Genomic DNA, 17895 nt, shown 5'->3' with positions numbered 1-17895 from the left:
TCCAAACTATGATTATGGTGGTTATGAAAAGTGTGAACCTAGACTATGTTTGAATCCCCAATTGCACAAGCTGTGACTTTCCAAGGACATTTAGTAACTATGCAAACAACTGTCATGTGTTTCGTACTATTCCTCTTGAAGCGATAACGAAATCTACTAGCAATTGACATCAAATAAACGACATCACGGAACTCGGCAGCATTGGGGAAGGTATGTCCACTACCCCTAATGGAATTTTCAAACCGCCTTGGGTCACATTCGAGTATATTTGCTTCCGCACATCTATGGGAAAACCCATATGACTCAATTGTAAGAGAGTCATGATAGAAATTAATTGGCATATCACTATCGGATGGAAGTAGGTGTGCAAAATTCGAACCAACAATAGGAGAAGGGGCACTACAAAGGAAAAGAAAAAATATTCATCCATCTACATATATTTGAAGAAAAGTTAATAGACATAGTGAATGTGATGTTGGGAAGGCTATCAGTACCTATTCGGTGTTATACAGCCTTCACCAACTTCACTTGATGATGAGACATAAACATGACAAAACATTTCGTTGAATCAAAACATCTTAAGTAGGGCTGCATCATCATGCAACGGTAGTAGACATGATGGCTCAAACTTGACCGTGAATTCCAATTTGATAGAATTCTGGTCAAAGTGCAGTGCATCACACAGTTTTGAAACGAAATCACTATGTGACATATGTCGGCTAACAACCATCGATTCCCTACGACCACTCTGATATTGAACAGACCCTCCAACACATTTAACTAGTTGACCGCCTTCATGAATGTAGCAAAACATGTCCTCTTCCATCACCTTAATTAAATAGAAACTTGTTACAAAAAAAATGACAACAAAAGTAAATAGGGATTATGTATGAATATAATGATGAAGGAAAGAGAAGAAGAGAGGGTGGAGAGAAAGACCATAAAGGGATCATCCTTGGGCCATGTGATGGTAATCGAATGTCTAAGATTTTTTTCTTAGTGACACATAAGACATAGAGGAAACGATGGAGCATGGATTGAAGGGCCCCTTTCTATATTCAAATCCTTAATATATACATGTATCCATAATCTAATGCCATGAAGTTGCTTAAGGAATATGAATGGTGGCTTCCTTCCTACCCACCTTTCCCATGTCCTCATCTCCAACCGATTTTCTATGTTTCTTTCCACTTCCATTCCTCATCATCCTAAAAACATAATTACATCTTATAACAGTTATCGAAAAGAAACTTTTACCAGGGATAAGACATTAATAGTTAAATGATCGCACATATCGAAGAGGGACATTCTTTTGATGCAATTAGTTTATGACTCTCACTCTCACTCTCATGTACATAACTTTTTATCTTAACTTTGTAGGTGTATACCTAGGCCTAATGTGTTTATACATGGACCTTGATTCGAAAGTGAAAAGTCCATCGTATCTTCACAAAGATCTCAATAAATTCCATATTATAGTTTTTTTCGAAATCAGTTTGTATAATGCATCAAATTCGTTCATAGAGTTAATATTCAATCACCTCATCCTTTCAAGGTAAGAAATTGAAAGCAATTTTGGTGGACAAAGACAAAGCAAAAATATGTGGTAAACAGTGAGTGATTAATGGGGCTGACTATAAACAAATAAGTTACTGTCTTAGTGAACATAACAGATGATAATAGTTGCACAGTTAGGAAGAAAAGTTGATTGCAGAAACATCACAATAATTATGGGTTTTCCCTACATTTGCATGATGTTCTCGCAAGAAAATGAGAGAGAGACAGAGACAGACACACAGAGAAGAAAGAAGAAAGAGCATAGGAAAAAGAGAATACCTCAAAAACAATTCCCAAGTAATCTATGAATGCTACAAAGTTGGTATCTTCAAAAAGTCCGTATATATCTGTAGTCCAACAAGGAGAAGCTGAGAATGGGAAGAGAAAAAGGGAGATGAGAGGAATGTAAAAGCTTAAATATAGTACATAATGAATAAGCTAAGAAGGATTAATGTTTATTGTAAATAACATAAGGCTCTTCTGGTATGTTTGAGCAAGAAGAAGTTAAAGTCACTTATGTTTGGAAATAAATATGACAACAAAACAAACATTTTATATAGGTAATATTTTTGCCCTCTCCTGAAAATTAAAGTGGAAACCTACAAGGATCCCAGCCCAACACTTTGCTATGCCAACCAGGTTTCAAGGGCTATGAAAAGAGAGGCCAAAATAAGCATTGAAGACAACTTTTAAGAAGCAAGAACCAGCAAGAAAGAATCTGGAAGCTAATATAAACAAATCTCAATCAAATTACAACATATACCCTGACTATGCAGATTCTATCACTCAAAATATTATGTTCAACTATTGACCATTAAGCATGCGAGTAAAGGTGGCCAGAAACAACATGATAGTGAAGGCTTGATTCAAACATGAAGTTGGTTGGCAACGAAGGATTCATATAGCAGTACCAGTGAAGTAGTTGGATCAAAGACTAGTTGAATTAATTTGTTAAAAATATTTTAAACAAATATATATATATATATATATATATATATATATATATATATATATATATATATATATATATATATATATATATATATACAAACACTTAGGATATTCAAACGTTTTTTGAGATAGCTTCATGTTTTTGTCTTTAGTTGGAAGCCGAAAGTAAAGCTAAAGTTGCAATTTTTTAAGAGTAGTGGTATTTTAAAATTTTTATAAACATGAAGGCCTTATTTGCTTAGATTTATGAAAAAGTAAAAAATTCTTATTTTTTTAACCTCAATAAACGCTTCTAAGTCTATTTGGTGGTTAATGTTGTTCAAAAAGTTTATGACTTAGGTGGTGTTTGTTTTTTTAGATTTTTGCTGAAAGCAATTTAGTTTTAGAATTTAGGTTGTTTGTTTTTCTACTTTTTCATTACTTATTATAAACTTTTTACTAAATAGAAAAAACCAAAATATGTAGCTTTTTCTAAATAGAAAAAATAACATATTGATTTTTTTTTACTTTTTAATACTTAATAGAAATAAAATACTACAGAAACAAGCAACCTAATATTTAACACTATTAAGCATTAAAGTTCTATTTAGAATTAAGTAAAAAAAACAAACACCACCTTAGTTTAGTATGGAAGTTAGGAAAATATTGTTTTTTTTGTAAAAACTCTTATTTGACTTATATAAGAAGCTTTTTTATATTTAATAAAACTTTTACGATACCAATATCATAACTTTACCTTCAATTTATAGCTAAAGCAAAAACATAGGAGACTATTTCAAATAAGGCTGAAAGAACTTCTTAATAGGTCACAATGAGGTTTCTACAAGAGTAACATTTTCCTATTTTCCCAACTTTCGTATTAAATTAATTTTTAACTATAAGTTTTTAAAATAAAATTAGCCGAACATAGAAACACTTCTTGAACTTAAAAAAAAAGCTAATGATTTATTAGAAGTCGATCCAAATATGACCGTATCATAACTTTAAATCAATGAAGGTAAATTACTTTTTTTTTATGTATTAGTTTGCTTTTCTTATAAGAAATATCTTGCAAATGTTTCTAAAATAATTTATATAATTAATAAATTGAATTAGTAAAATATTTTTCTATTATATTTAAATAACTAAAACTAATTTTTTAATGAGAATAAAATTTACAATTCTACAAGACAAGACACGTGATTACCAGGAAAATTACAACGAAAAAGCATTTGGGGCGAGACAAAATATTATTGCATACAAATAGCCCATCAAGGCCCATCTTCAGAAGCTTCTGAGCCCAGCTCCTCGGTTTCCATCTCCACCCTCCTCTCCCTACACCCTCTCTGAAACCTCATAAACCCTAGCTCTCTCAACCGAAGGGGTTTTCAGAGCTCAATCTTCTCCACTAATGGATGAACTGGACAACCAGAAACTCACTCTTGTTGCAAGGAAGCCGTGCTTTGGCCTCCCAACAGCTTGCCCTTCTTGCTTGCCTGTTTACATCTACCTCAGATTCGCTCAAGTTCCCTTTGATCTGAGTTTCAATCTCATTCATCCTGATTCTGGTATTCTCAATTCCAATCTCCTTTTTCTGCTGAATTTGAAGTTGGATTGGGTTTCTTGGTTTCCAAGATTTTGATCGTTGTACAAGTTTACATGCATGTGAAGGGAAATGATTATTGTTTTGATTCTGGTAAACTCCTTTGAATGGTCGGATTTCGTGTGCAGAAGTGATTGTCGTTGTGGTTCTTGGTTTATTTTTGGTGAATGCAATTGATTTATCAAAATGTGGGTTTGTGCCATTTTTCTGCTTCAAGGTCTGTCCCTTTTTTTGGCGAAAAATAAGGAAGGAGAATGCTGAAACTTACTTAAAAACCAATCACTTGTATACAATGTGTTGGACCAGTTTCTTGGTTTCAATTTCTGTGTAATCTGGTATGCATGTGAAGAGAGATGAAGTCCTTTTGATTCTTGGTTGGTTTTTAGAAATCACCTTTAGTTTCTCGGCTTGTTCACGGAATGTGTGATCTTTATTGCTTCCGGGTCTTTTTGGTTCTCAGGGAAAAAAAATGAGGGAGGGACACTCCTGAAACTTACCTAAACATGAATTGGTTCTTAAGATTTTTCCTTGCATGCTTGTTTTCTTTCTTGACTATGATATCCTAATTTAACTGAGTTTGAGGAATCTCTTACTTTTTTGTCATGGGATCATTGGGATGCAAATATTTAATATTTGTATAGGGTCGAAGCTTAGAGAAGGCTTTTTCAGGAGAAATCTTGCAGTGCATGAAAAAAGAATTCAATTTCTTTGAAAGGAAAAATTTGCATCATTTCTCCTTGTTGCTGAAGACAATCTTTCTTGATTTTATTCCAAATTTAGGTTTTAGAGGCTGCATTTGGTTGGTCCTAGACTAATTGAGAGTAACATTCCCCCTGCTGCTGTTAAATGGATTATTTTTTTGTAGAACTATGTCAATGGGACTCTACTAGGAACACACTAGTTTGATAAGCCTTGGTCAACATCTCATGTGTCTGTTGATCTTTTATCTTAACAAGAAATCAAGCACATCAATCCTGTAACTTTGGAATATTTATCAAAGAAAGAGCCAGTGAGTATTTCCTGTCAGGAAGATCCAAAATTACGTGTCGACTGTAATGGAATTGTAGATGGTCTCTAGTATTGAAATATGAATGATCTAAGGTGCATCCCATTGAAGAGCATGGTGGGGTACAGCTGACAACTCCTAGAATTAAGTGATGTTCCTCCAGTTGATGATCCATTTGGTGGAGTGTGAGGAAACTTATAATGTGTAGGTTTGACAGTCTTGAATATCCATTGATGTGTTGTTGTCTCTCTCTTTTTTTTTTAGTCAATAATGTGTTGATGTCTTCAATAGCTACAAATATTCAAATTTCCATTTCCTTTGTATGCTAAATTTTCCATTTCTTGCTACTAATTTCTAACATTTCTAGACCAATATTTGTATTTGATCAATGTCATGTTGATATTTCAGTAATTTCAAAACATTGATGTAGATGATGGATTGGTATTCTGTTCCTTGGTTTTAATGAGATCAATCCAATTTCAATAGTTACATAGTAAATTTTGGATCCAGCATGGTATGTACAGAAGCTGGCAATACTTTTGACTAGGTTGACCTGAGGAAAATTTGTCAGTAGTTCAAACTCTAAAATAAAAAGCAAGCAGGTTTCAGAAAGTAAATGGAAGCAGATGCGACATACTTGCCCTTCAAATCCCTCAATATGCCAGAGGAAATCCTGTGAATTCTTTTAATAGAAGTTGCAGCAAATATGCCAGAGAAAATCATGTGTAAAATGTATTGAAGATGCCACAGTGGGGCAACCCAAATGTGCAAATTGCAGCAACACAGGGACCAAAAAGAAAAGGAACAAAAGAAAAAATATGATCCCACAGGTTCATACCTTCAAACACCCGAAGAACCCAAGCAACTAATGAAATCTAAGCATGATCATCTCCTGCTCACAGTACATTTTACTGTCTGTGCGCACAATGAACTCAGAGAACCAGAATTACACATGCTAGTGTGGATGGAACAGAATGGCAGACGAAAACATGTTGGCTTCCCCAGTTTGGTGGTTAAGGCTTTGTTGATTAGATACGCACACCCTTAAAAATGATGGATAGTTCTTGTACAGTCATCTTGATTTTTACTAAGGAAATAGCTAAATTGGTCCTCAATGTTATATGACTGGAAAGATTACCAGTAATCTCTTCACCATGGTCTGCTCATTAATTGCATTCATTGATTGCTGTGATTGCTCAGGAGTGCAATTTACCATGCTCTGTTTTATTAATTGTTTTGATTGCTCCCGCATGCATTTATGCTAGTTTATGACCATGGTACTTTATTATGTATGGAAAAGTTGATAATCCTATTCTATTTATCTAAGCTAATATGCATTTATGCTAGTTTTGTGACCATGGTAGTTTACTATGTATAGAATAGTTGATAATCGTATTCTATTTATCTAAGCTAATATACAATCATCATGATGGGTTTCATGGTTTCTAATATCAGATCAAATTCCTTACATTGAGTCTGGTGCTTATGTGGCCTATAACAATGAGAAGGGTGGGGTTCTTGAAAGTTTAAAGGAGGATGGTATTATTGATTTGGACTCTCAACTTCATGCTATCCCAGAATGGTTATCCATGAAGGTGATGATCAGCACCTGGCTGGAAGAGGCAATCATGTATGAACTCTGGGTATGCTCTGATGGAAGTTCTGCTAAGAAGATCTATTATTCTGATCTCCCATGGCCAATAGGAAATATTTTATACTTCAAGCAGATCCATGCTGTGAAACAGCTACTTGGGATAACAAAAGACAATGCAGAACGAAGAGAAGAAGAGGTTTCAAGTTTTCTGTTGATCTTACTTCTCCCTCTTTTTTAGAAGTATATATTTGGGATATTATTTATACATGCAAATAAAAGAGCATATGATAGAGGAAATGGTGTATCTTTTTCTTTCTTTAGTTTGCTCCAAAGATCTGAAGCTTTTCCCTTAGGTTTTACACTATTTTTGTTTAATTGGACAGATTCGCAGGAGAGCAACCATCGCATATGGAGCTTTGTCAACTAGGTTAGGGGAGCAAACCTTTTTCTTTGAGAACAGGTGGTTTTTCAGGATGTGCTATTATAGATTTTTTTTTTTTTCATTTTATAATGTAAATTATATTAATGTGATTTCATTGTACCCATCTACACTGTCCTTTCCATGCAGGCCAAGTGGTGTGGATGCATTGTTTCTTGGGCATGCCCTTTTTACTCTTCAAGCTTTACCTGTAAGTTATGGACTGTACCAATGTTGTGATCTTTGTGGAAACTTGTTCTGGGCTATTGTATGCATGACTTAGCTGGAGTTGTATTTCATATGCGTGAAGTTAAATGAGAGTGGGATGGTCCAACATTCGTCAAAGTGAAAACTGATTTGGAATTTTTAGGAGGATGAATAGTCAACATGACTTGGACTGTTCCTAGGAGTATGAGCAAATTTGTTGGCTCACACAGTATTGTTTGCTTAAGTCGGAAAAAAGAAGTTTATGCCAAGTATAGGACTATGTGATTCTTTGACACCTCAGGCTGGATAGCAGCATAATATGAAAATGTATACTAACATGAAGGTTTTTTTTTTTTGAATAGGCAACGAAAGCAATATACAAATATTATAATTCCATTAAGTTTGTTAAAACGTTGACCATTATTCTACTAATTTTACAATTGAAGTTCAACCCTTGTTGTGCTTGTGGATCCTTATATGATTTGAAGTAATGGTTATGGTTTCAAAATATTTTAACATCATAAACTTATTCAAATTAATTCCATTTCCATGATTATTGAACTTTAGTTTAAAGTCAAAAGCTTATAAGTTTGGTAATATGTTACCATAGCACACTGAAAGAAAACAGCTACAAATGATAGCAATGTTTTAAGTGGTCCTTTTTGTTTTCAATGCTAGCTACAAAATGGAAAATAAATCAAACAAAAACCTTTTTTAAGGTACATTCAGTGACTAATATGTAAGTTTTGTCATATTTGGGTGCGGATTCATACTGCTTAGCAATCACTGGAATTTTTGACACAGAACATCTAAGGCTGCAAAAGGAGTCTTTTGTTTTGATGGAAGTTCTAAATTTAATTAATGTTTATGGATGAAGTAGTGGGCGGTATATAGCTGATCTCCCTTTTATAAACCTGTGAAAAATGTCTGATTCAATCAATATCTTCAAATAGTGATTAGAGAGCAGAAGTATTGAAGATTTTGATAAATATTTTCAAAAGAAAAAAATTGATGATAAAATTTTCACTGCAATACCTGTGATAAGGACACTTCTGTATTGGAAATTGATGTGTTCATACTTCCTGTGTCAGACATCCATTTAAACACTTACGGAAGCGTCTTTGTTAACTTCAACAGTGTAAAGAATGACAATGTTTTTATAACTTTATGATAGAGTGACTATGGTGCTTTTACTTCATTATTTAACTTCCAACTTTTCTTCCTCCTATGAAAACAGAAGCTCAAAACACATAAGGGTGATCGAACAATTTGAGGTCTAAGCCTCGATCGTTCAAGAACACATTCTGAAGCAGTGAAATTAGAGCCCAAAATTTGGATACAGTGAGAGAAATCACTTTATAAAAGCTTCCTACCAAGTTAAGAGGCATAGAATTGTTGCCATTAAGGGATTTACAGTCCTGGAGATAAAGGGAATGAATGTTAGTTGGTCATCCTGACATCCTGTTGATACTCTTTATGAAATTAACTCGTTGGACACTTTCTTTAGATCCTTTTCAGCACCCTCTTGGCTATCTTGGTAAACAGTTATTAAGATGCAACTGGTACTTGGAGGTTTATCTCATCATGAATTCATAATAAATCTGTTGTGTCAACTATAATTACAGATATTCTAGTCTCTTTATGACATATCTTAAGCCATCGACAAATTTTTAGTCCCAGTTTGAAACATCTTGGGAATACAGTTTTCTAGATGCTGGTCATTTGAAGGAATTTTGTTGTAGGAGGCTCAGGAAAGAAGCTACATAGGTTGTCAAAGATGCTTTACTTGAAATTTATTTTTCTTGGATAATGGTTCCTGTTCTTACAATTTCATCTGCTCTTTCTTCTTCAGTAATCATGTTTCAATGGAAACTTGATCTTGCATTTTGATAAAGACGACTCATCAGTCCTTGGAATTTAATTTTTTCCATTTAGTTGACAGTTCCCAAGTTTTTTATAATAAGGAAATATATTAAGCCTGTTCAGTTCCATCTTTATTTTTTCAAAATAGGACACATCGGTGTTGAGGAGCAAGCTCTTAGAGCACAGTAATCTTGTGCAGTATGCTGAAAAACTTAAGACAGAATTCATGGAAGCTGGTTCTTCATCTTCTTCTGTCCCACGGTTCCCAGCAGAACCTTCATCATCAACATCAAGAAGAGGTCCTTCAAATTGGAGTAAGATACTTTCTCTGTTTAAATTTATCTCTTACCATTTTAACCATCTCAATTTTGATGAGGTGAATCGTTTCAAAGCTGCCTTTACTGCATACCTTCATATATCCAAATCATGGTTCTGTATCTCAGTGAGATCCTGCAAGTTATTAGTTTTGGCCTACCTAAATGAACTGCAATTTGTGAATAATGGCTAGAAATATTCTGGTTTGGCAGATGGTTAATACAGCAATCTAGCCAATGTTTCTGGAATTTTATGAAAAGCATGGCTGATATTGCTGGGCTGGAAGAATAATTATTGTGCCCTTTTCCACATCTTGGCCCAAACTCAGGATTCTGTAGATATCATGTGCATGACTGCTGGGATGACATTGAAAAAAAAGGGTATAAGACCCTTGAATAAAACTAGTTCCTCTTTTCATGTTAGGTGGACCTAGGGCAAAGGGGCAGCAACTCCATAAGTCTGGCGCCATGCCTGGGCAGAGGGCACCTGTTTTATTTTTTTAAGCTCAAGGCAAAACAATGTCCTTTTGGCCCTTTTTCTCTACGTTGAATAGGGGATGTCGTTTGGCTTTTATTTTTTATTTTTTTTTCCTGGAAGAACTGAAGGAAAAAATGGTTATCTTGTGACCTTGTGTTGAAAAATGTTCATGCACCCAAAAAAGTGTTATTATATCCTCTAGTTTCTAAATTTCTCTACAACTAGATAGTTAAGCATCGAATTTCGTTTTGTTTTCTAATCTTTTATTGTAGATTGAAATTTATATTTTATTATATTTTGTTAGATGTGTCTTTTAAATATTTGGAATCTTTATTTTTTTGTTATTTGGATTGGGATACGAGATCACATTTGATGATATAGGAGCATATAATAAAGGTTTGAATGTCCAAATTTACCATATAAAATTGCACTTGTGCCCTATATTGCATCTCACTTCCCTGTCCTGGGTTTATTCTTTTCTGTTGTTGAAAATGTTGGTTTAGGCCCTTCTGTAAAAGTTCAGCATATTATACTATTTGATGAATAGGCAAATCAAGTGTTTCTTTTTAATATGTTGTAATGTAATGTATTAAATGTAAGAATCACACAAGCAACTGCCATTCAATTTTCAACTTGAAAACTTACAATAGTGGGTAATAGTAAAGTTGACTTTTACTCTCTTTTATTATCATTTTTTTGTTAGACTCATTTACGCCCTTTTACTATCACTTCACAAGAACATATTGCAAGTTTATCTTAAGAAATTGAGTCTTCTTTCCTAGTAAGATCTGATGTAGCCAAGTGGGCATCTCCTTTGGAATTGAGAAAGTGTTTTATCAATAGTAGGAATGAAGGGAAACCTTAATTGTTTATTAAAATGAAATGGTATCACTAAATTAATGAGGATCTATTTGTTGTTGGGGGCAATTGCCAATGTGAAATAGTCATGGGTAAAATCTATTGTTCTTCCATTAAGTCAATAAAGAGTTCTTATTTCTTCATTGGATTGATGGGCAAGTTGCACTTGTCTTGTGCATTTGCTATCCATAAGCCATGTATCAGATCAGGATGTTATATTAATACCTGAACATATTCAGTTTTACCTTTTTAGTTGGCAGAGTTATATATTCATGATTTAACCGCGCCACTGATTATTAAACTAGTAAGTACGAAAGATTTATGCTTCCTTGTCATATGAATTAAGTTCCGATTTGTGGAGTTGTGGTCCCAGCCATCTAATAGTAACCACTTTTCTTTCTTCAGTGGACAATTTTTTTTTAACTCGTCTAAACTTGATGTTTCATTTATTAGGTTCGAAAGCCAAGAGTAAACCAAAGAGGGAAAAGACTGAGGAAGAGAAAACTTTCAGAAGAAGGGCCAAATATTTCTTGGTAACACAACTGGTTGCAGTTCTAGTTTTTCTGTCTCTCCTGGGTGTAAGTGGTGGCGATAATGAAGTGGACCTTGATGATGAGGATGATGATTACAATTATTAACAAAGCATACATTCTTCAGTTTAAGTTTCAGTTCTTTCTTTCCTATTACCGGCACAAGGCTAGAACCCTACATGAGGATTAGCTTGTTCTCTCCTAATTTGTGTCTCATTTGTTCTGTATTTTCCATTGAAATTTTGGAAAATAAAAATCCATACAAATCAAAGAATTCTTGTGCAATAGATCAAGCTCTATTTTGGGCCCATCAAGTGGTACATTCTCACATTTTATTGACATTTTTTTGTAGTGCAGAGTATTTTTAGAGATTTTCTATGGTTTCCTTATTTTGTATTTTTATCTTAATTTGAAGAGCAGGATGAGCCGAATTAAATCAGTGCTGTTACATGAGGTCTGATTGTGGCTATTGTCGTGAAGTTGGTTTGTTGTGTTAATGGTGTATTTGTATGTTACAAGGCATCTCCTGTGATGTTTATATTTTTAAGTTAATTGTTCATTTGCAAAGCATGAGACTTATTTTAGAAATTTAAATTTCAATATGACGGTTTTCCAGAAAGATTATCGATAATTTATTTGTTTACATGCAAAACAGAGCATTAATGAAAGTTTGTGTCTGAAACTGAAGATTCCGCTTGGTTCTCTTCTTCAACATTGTTTGTTGAAACTTAATAGAATCTTGTATTTCTTTGACTGCAGATTACATGGCTTTTAACTTTCAGTGGTTTTTACATCCAAATGAACTGGCAATGTGAAAATTCCTTAGTTTCTTTGGTCAGATATCGCCTTGTCCTTCAAGTTTCCGCAAACTTATTTCAACTGTGAGAAACTTTGTTGAACAACACACACTAAAGTGTGCTTGTGTTACTGCTTGTGAGTTGGTTTTTAACTGGTGTAAACTGTTTGGGTGCCAAGAAAACAACCATTACAGTTTTGAAGTGTTTTTACTTCTCTCTTCACTTTTCCTTGGCCTTCCCAGCAACCAAACAGAAACAGGAAAACAGACAAGAGGGTAGGAGGGGATTAGCTATGTATATCATTTCAACCCTACTCTGTACTTTGCTGCTGTGTTCTAACGAAAATGATAACTTTGTAATTACATAGACAAACATTCCCAACCTAGCCTAGCTAACAAAACGCGAGAAAATTACACTCCAGCCTCACCTGAATCTCGCGGCCACTTGGTGTTATCCCATTGCTTAGCCAGGTTGGCGTATCCCTCGGCAGAACCAATAGCAAACTCTGTCAGTGAGCTCATTGCAACTGACATTCCAGCACATAGGACCCTGATGGCTACTTCAGCCATTTTCTCTGCTGTCATCACCTCCTCTTCTACTACCCCACCAACCTCCACCACTTCCAGACTCCCCCCAGACCCACCTCCGAATCTCTTTGATCCACCTGGGGCCCGGCGTGAGTCTTCTCTTAACTGTTGTGCGTAGAGAGAGCCCACCCCAGCCGCAAAGAAGTCGAGTCCTTCCAGCACAGGAACCTCATGGATGTCATCTAGAAACCTGGACCATTGGGTGCAAATTCCAAATATTGGAGGAGCCCCACTGGTCCTACGAGGAGAGCCCGGGCCTGACCTGATGCACCTTAAGAGCCAACCGGCTAGTGCACGCATGTAGGAGCGTTGAGAGGTTATCCATAACTCGAAACATGCTTTCCAGTTCCTGAGTTCAGCCTCAAGATTGGCAGCTGAACGGGCTAGCCTGTGTGGCTCAGTAGTTGTTGTTGATACAGCACCCTGCTTCTTTGCCTCTGCTATTTTAGAAGGCGTTCCAGCCAGCAAGAGCTTGGCTTCATCCAAGGTTCGCTTTTGAATCTGATGACACTCAGCCATTACCTTCCACATCCGAGCTAACCTGTGGGATTAGTATAGATGTTCATGATCAGAAGAGTGATGATAATTTTCTATTTTCATTGGATAGCAGAGAAAGATCAAAAAGAAAATGCCAGGAAGACGGTGGATGCTGCTGAATGATGTTTACCCTTGTACCAATTCTAGAAGTTGAGGCTGCAGCTCTTCATCCCTCAGAGCTTCTATCCTCTTTGAAACAGCTTCAACCGAGTGTATTGAAACCTTTATCTGGGTATGCAGATCTCTAATCCCTGCCCTTGTTTTATCAACGGAGGAGGGGTCATCTCCTCTCACGTCCTGGTTTCTGAGTCGATTGCATTTCCTCTCATATGCTATCCTAATCTTTTCTCCAGACTGTTAGAAAAGAAGGTTACAACTGGAGAGATTATTGATTTGCTCTTACTATTCTACATATAATGAATATGGAGTCATGCTTTCTTCAGAGTTGGTTTGAAGATGGTAAGTCATACCTTCACTTCATCGTATAGTTTCTTCTCCCAAGCATATAACCTGTCCAGCGTCGATTGATGACTCCCTGAAAATACACAGGATTCCTCGGAGACGTCACTACTGCTTGCATAACCTTCATCTCTGGAACTTGAAGAATTCATTAAGAATCTTGATGAGGATGATCTAGATGAAGCCGAGCGAATCAAAGCTACTGGATTCAACATTTTCATACCTGCAAAAAAACAAGAATATTGTAATTGATACCCTGAAAGTTTTGGATAGTCAAGAAGCAGAACTAAAACAAAACAGTATGTGCATTTCAATGATACATGAGTATTTGTATATTTGATGGCTGTGTTTGACACTAGTGAAATCACGAACAGCTTGCTATCAAAATTATATGAGAGCAACAATGTCTTTCATTTCTAAGATCTCATCTTTTATGAAGTAGAGACTACATCTCCATGTCATGTTGCGAATTGGGAATTTCAAGCCAACTATTGTTGATAGGCTTTATTCATCATTCTAGCAATTTCCATGCTTTGATGCAGAGAACAGAAGCCATTTCTGTAAAATACTCACCCGAGAGTTCATTTGAGGTTGAGGCGTACTGAGCTCTGGTAGCCTCCAGCAGGGCTGAGACCTCATTTGCTGAATTGCAAACAATCATGAACTGCTCTTCAAGATCCTTGATAACTTCTGCCATGCTTGTTGGCCGTCGGTTTACATAAACAGTAAAACCAGGAGTTTCTTCCTTGGATTTTTGATCACTTACTGCTGTTTCTTGATTACCAATCTCAACTTGCCCTTGACCTTCAGACAATCTTATGCTCCCACTACCGTGGGATCGTAGTCCTTTCACTTCATGGTCCATTTCAATCCCGCTATCTGCATCATCATCATCATCATCCTCATCCTCATCCTCATCCTCATCTTCATCATCAGCATCCTCAACAATAACTTCTTCTCTAACAAAGTTCATGTCAATGTCATCTCTTTCCTCACTTATATCTATCTTCCTCTCAGTTTCTTCTAGCTCTGTTTCTTCTTCTAAGTCGGGAATCCCTTCTTCTTCTCGAACCTGCCTTATTCCCAGGATCTCATCATCCATGGCCGGCTGATCAAGGCTGCTACTGTTAGGGTACCCATAATAGTCTAATGTTGAAAATGGATTCCAAAAGAAATCCCACTGAGAGGTTTGAGGTGAAGGAGGAGGTAAATTAGGTCTATCATTTGGGGTATAAGAGAAGAACGAAGAATGCATGGGTGAAGACTGCATTGCAAAAAACCCATCAATCCCCAGATGGTGCATTGGAGGGTAGGTTTCAACTCTACCAGTTTCCGGTGACTGGGGCCTCTCCTCAACCACGACTGCTGGGTTCCCACCTGGCCTTAGATAATTCACTTTCAAAGATGAATTGGGTTCAGATTGGATTGGTGTTGCAGAGAAGGATTTCGACGAAATTGGGATGAAACCAGAGCTTGTTTTCTTTACAGGCGTGAAGGATGGGGTTATGTATGAATCCAACAAGAACACCCGGGGCTCATCTCCTTCAATATAATCACGAAGCGCAGCAGAAACTCTTCTTAAGGATTGGATATAAGCAATATGTCCAGAGGCAAACCTGGCTCTTTGCTCAACAGCCTGTTTAATGAATCTCTTCCTATCCTTACAAAGCTGTATGGCCTCTTCATCTTCCAACTTGGATGTAGAACATCCCATTGCTCTCCCCCTCTTTCGCCCTCTTTTCCCTCGCCAATTTTTAGGACTTCTTCAGCCTTGAATCAAAACCAAAATCACAAGGGTTTTGTTGCAAATTTCCCACCAGATTCATAAGGATTTCCCTCACTGTTGAAGATAAACAGAGAATTTTGAGAGGTGAAGTTGATGAAGGGGAATTATCATACATGAAAACAGTGAAGGTATTCCCATAAATCAAGCTAAAAACAGCTCAAGTTACAGAACCAGAGGTTTACATGCAAGGAAACAAAAGTTTGAAAAGATGGTACTTTTCTTAGCTCGCAAGTCACAAATGGGAGTCAAGAACAGAACAAAGAAATAGAGATTCTCAGCTTTCTCTTCAATTCCTCAAAAACCCTGGAGCTAAAAAATCATCAAAATGGAAAGAAACCTCCTGTCTGAAGAAGAACCCAAAAAGACTTCAAATGAAAGAAATTAAGCATCAGACTTTTGTATGAAAATTTGAAGGAAGAATTATTATGGGTGATCAAAGTTGTGAAGTTTACAACTCAAAATGAATAAATTTAGGTAAAAAAAAAAAAACCAGGGTGGAGATTCCAATAAAAGGAAAATTCAAAGGGGCAAGCAAAGATGAAAAAGAATACTAAAATAAATAAAAGAAAGATCATTCAGAAGAAGAAGAGACTCACATACAAAAAGAAATGTGAAATCAAATTTGCAAAATATCATATTCAGTAAGTACATCAAAAGAAGAGAAAGGTATAAAGCAGAGAAGAAAAAACAGACTAACCATTTTGCAGATTTCGCATGGTGAAATCTGCTCAGTGTTTACTAGAACAGGTAAAGGATCAAAATTTTTCAATGATACCAAAAAACCCATTTGGAAAAAAAAAAAGATTTCCCTTTTTTTGCACTCAAATCCAATTCTCAAACGTACAAAAATTGGGGGGATTAAGAAATGGGAAATTGAACATAATTCTGATGAACAAAAAATGAAAATAAAAATCATAAGATAAAAAGATGAAGATAGTGAACCCCATGTTGCTTAAACAACAGAAACTGCACAAAAAGAAAAATGAGAAGGAAAAATTCAAAGAATTGTTAGAAAAAGTTCATGAATTGTTCTGAAAATATCTTTACAAGAAATGATTCAGCTAGAGCTTACAATGAACATGAACACTGCAGAACTCAGATGAACAGAAAAATGAAAAACCATTTCAGAAATTACATTCAAACTCTATAAATCCAAAAAGTAAAACTTAAAAAAGAAACCAAAAAAATAAAAAGCTCAAGTGAACATTATACTCAAAACCCACTTCTAAACTAGGGGGGAAAAACCCAGAAGTTGAAATTTTCAAATAATTATTTGAAAAAAAAAATAATCTGTACAATTTTTTTTAAAAAAAAAATAGAGGAAAAAATAAATAGGAAGTAAAGAAAGAAAGAAAGAGTTCATAATGAATTGCATTGGAAAAACATACCTGGGGTAGTGGGTTTGAGAGCGAGAGCTTGATCACTGTGTGAGACTGTGAGAGAGAAGGGAGGGGAAGGAAGAGAGACGTTGAGAAAAGCAACGGTCAAAATCCAAGAGAGAGAAAAAAAAATGAAAATACAAAATAAAAGAAAAGGATTATAAAGTCGGAGGTTCGTTGAAGACACAAAATAAAGGCAGGAATAAGAATATAACTGCTTTAGTTAATACCCTCCATGCTTCATCTATCCTCGAGATTGCCACTGGTACCAAATGACTGTAATGCCCATCACTTGCTTTGATTAAGAATTCTAGGTGTTAATACTTTTTTTAATTTTAATTCCAAAAAATTATAGAAAATTACATTTAGTAAATTTTTTATTAAATTATTAAATGGGGAATTAGATTACCTTAGAAAATGTTAGAATGATTTTTTCCTTTGGTGTTTTTATAAGTACAAACATGCTACCAATAGAAAAAAAAATCCCATATTTATTCTTTTTATATAAATATTACATCTTGATTTTAGATTTTAAATATAAAATTAATTATATTCCCGATTTTATCCTTGTTATTAATTTAATTTTTAAAAAATAAAAGGGTAATTGCATGAGTGAATAGTGTAGAAATAGGAATAGTGAAAGTGGAGGCAAGGGAAGGAGAGTTTGGTAATTTGAATAGAAACATAGTGGAGAAATAAGAAAGGAAATGCGATAAAGAACCATAAAAGAATGAAAAAGAAAGTGGGCTGTAAAGAAAAAGAGGGACCTCGGGTCCCTTTAAAGCCACGCCTCGTGAAACTTTTAGAAAGTAGCCCCAAACTTGACCATAATATCATAAATGCCATTCCAATCTCTCCTACCCTAGAATGACCAAAACCTCCATCTCCAACCCTGCTCCTACAAGATATGAAAAATCTCATATCAGATTGAAACCTAACCTTGATAGCACAGGGCAGTTGAATTTCAATTTATTTGCAAAACCCATAAATGA

The 17895-nt window shown here is 35.4% G+C and overlaps 2 protein-coding genes and 1 long non-coding RNA gene across 7 annotated transcripts; 2 read left to right on the top strand and 1 right to left on the bottom strand.

The window, feature by feature from the left end:
- Positions 1-3784: 3784 nt before the first annotated feature.
- On the top strand, positions 3785-11925 carry LOC117925121 (mitochondrial outer membrane import complex protein METAXIN). Of its 2 annotated transcripts, XR_004652950.1 has the most exons (7): positions 3785-4055; positions 6552-6886; positions 7074-7150; positions 7259-7319; positions 9327-9492; positions 11282-11675; positions 11779-11925. XR_004652950.1 is itself a non-coding variant. In XM_034843992.1 (6 exons), the coding sequence occupies exons 1-6, from the start codon at positions 3899-3901 to the stop codon at positions 11464-11466; spliced, it is 981 nt and encodes a 326-aa protein (XP_034699883.1). In that variant the 5' UTR covers positions 3785-3898; the 3' UTR covers positions 11467-11731. The 2 variants fall into 2 exon arrangements, 1 of the variants encoding a protein (XP_034699883.1); XM_034843992.1 differs by lacking the exon at positions 11779-11925 and having other exon boundaries at positions 11282-11731.
- A 423-nt stretch (positions 11926-12348) lies between these two features.
- LOC117925120 (protein ALTERED PHOSPHATE STARVATION RESPONSE 1-like) lies at positions 12349-17005 on the bottom strand. 3 transcript variants are annotated; one of them, XM_034843989.1, is made up of 5 exons: positions 16913-17005; positions 14312-15578; positions 13750-13961; positions 13410-13633; positions 12349-13283 (listed from the first exon to the last, which is right to left on the bottom strand). In XM_034843989.1, the coding sequence occupies exons 2-5, from the start codon at positions 15450-15452 to the stop codon at positions 12566-12568; spliced, it is 2295 nt and encodes a 764-aa protein (XP_034699880.1). In that variant the 5' UTR covers positions 15453-15578; positions 16913-17005; the 3' UTR covers positions 12349-12565. The 3 variants fall into 3 exon arrangements, with proteins under 3 accessions (XP_034699880.1, XP_034699881.1, XP_034699882.1); XM_034843990.1 differs by having other exon boundaries at positions 14312-15889; positions 16913-16974; XM_034843991.1 differs by lacking the exon at positions 16913-17005 and adding an exon at positions 16222-16565.
- On the top strand, positions 12953-14096 carry LOC117925122. 2 transcript variants are annotated; one of them, XR_004652951.1, is made up of 4 exons: positions 12953-13229; positions 13353-13511; positions 13633-13738; positions 13829-14096. It is a non-coding gene; the product is annotated as an uncharacterized LOC117925122 (long non-coding RNA). The 2 variants fall into 2 exon arrangements; XR_004652952.1 differs by having other exon boundaries at positions 13350-13511.
- Positions 17006-17895: the final 890 nt, after the last annotated feature.

This window comes from Vitis riparia, chromosome 11 (assembly GCF_004353265.1).
Source record: "Vitis riparia cultivar Riparia Gloire de Montpellier isolate 1030 chromosome 11, EGFV_Vit.rip_1.0, whole genome shotgun sequence".
Taxonomy (NCBI): Eukaryota; Viridiplantae; Streptophyta; class Magnoliopsida; order Vitales; family Vitaceae; genus Vitis; species Vitis riparia.
Note: the sequence above shows the minus strand (reverse complement) of the source record. Positions and strands in the feature narration are given on the sequence as shown.

Excerpts from the sequence above, each read along its gene's own strand:
- LOC117925121 (XM_034843992.1), top strand. The coding sequence starts at position 3,899 with ATGGATGAACTGGACAACCAGAAACTCACTCTTGTTGCAAGGAAGCCG. Across the intron at positions 7,151-7,258 it reads ACCTTTTTCTTTGAGAACAG|GCCAAGTGGTGTGGATGCAT; the intron begins GTGGTTTTTCAG and ends CTTTCCATGCAG. Across the intron at positions 9,493-11,281 it reads AAGAGGTCCTTCAAATTGGA|GTTCGAAAGCCAAGAGTAAA; the intron begins GTAAGATACTTT and ends TTCATTTATTAG.
- LOC117925120 (XM_034843989.1), bottom strand. The coding sequence starts at position 15,452 with ATGGGATGTTCTACATCCAAGTTGGAAGATGAAGAGGCCATACAGCTT. Across the intron at positions 13,634-13,749 it reads AACTATACGATGAAGTGAAG|TCTGGAGAAAAGATTAGGAT; the intron begins GTATGACTTACC and ends CTTTTCTAACAG. Across the intron at positions 13,284-13,409 it reads CTTCTAGAATTGGTACAAGG|GTTAGCTCGGATGTGGAAGG; the intron begins GTAAACATCATT and ends CTAATCCCACAG.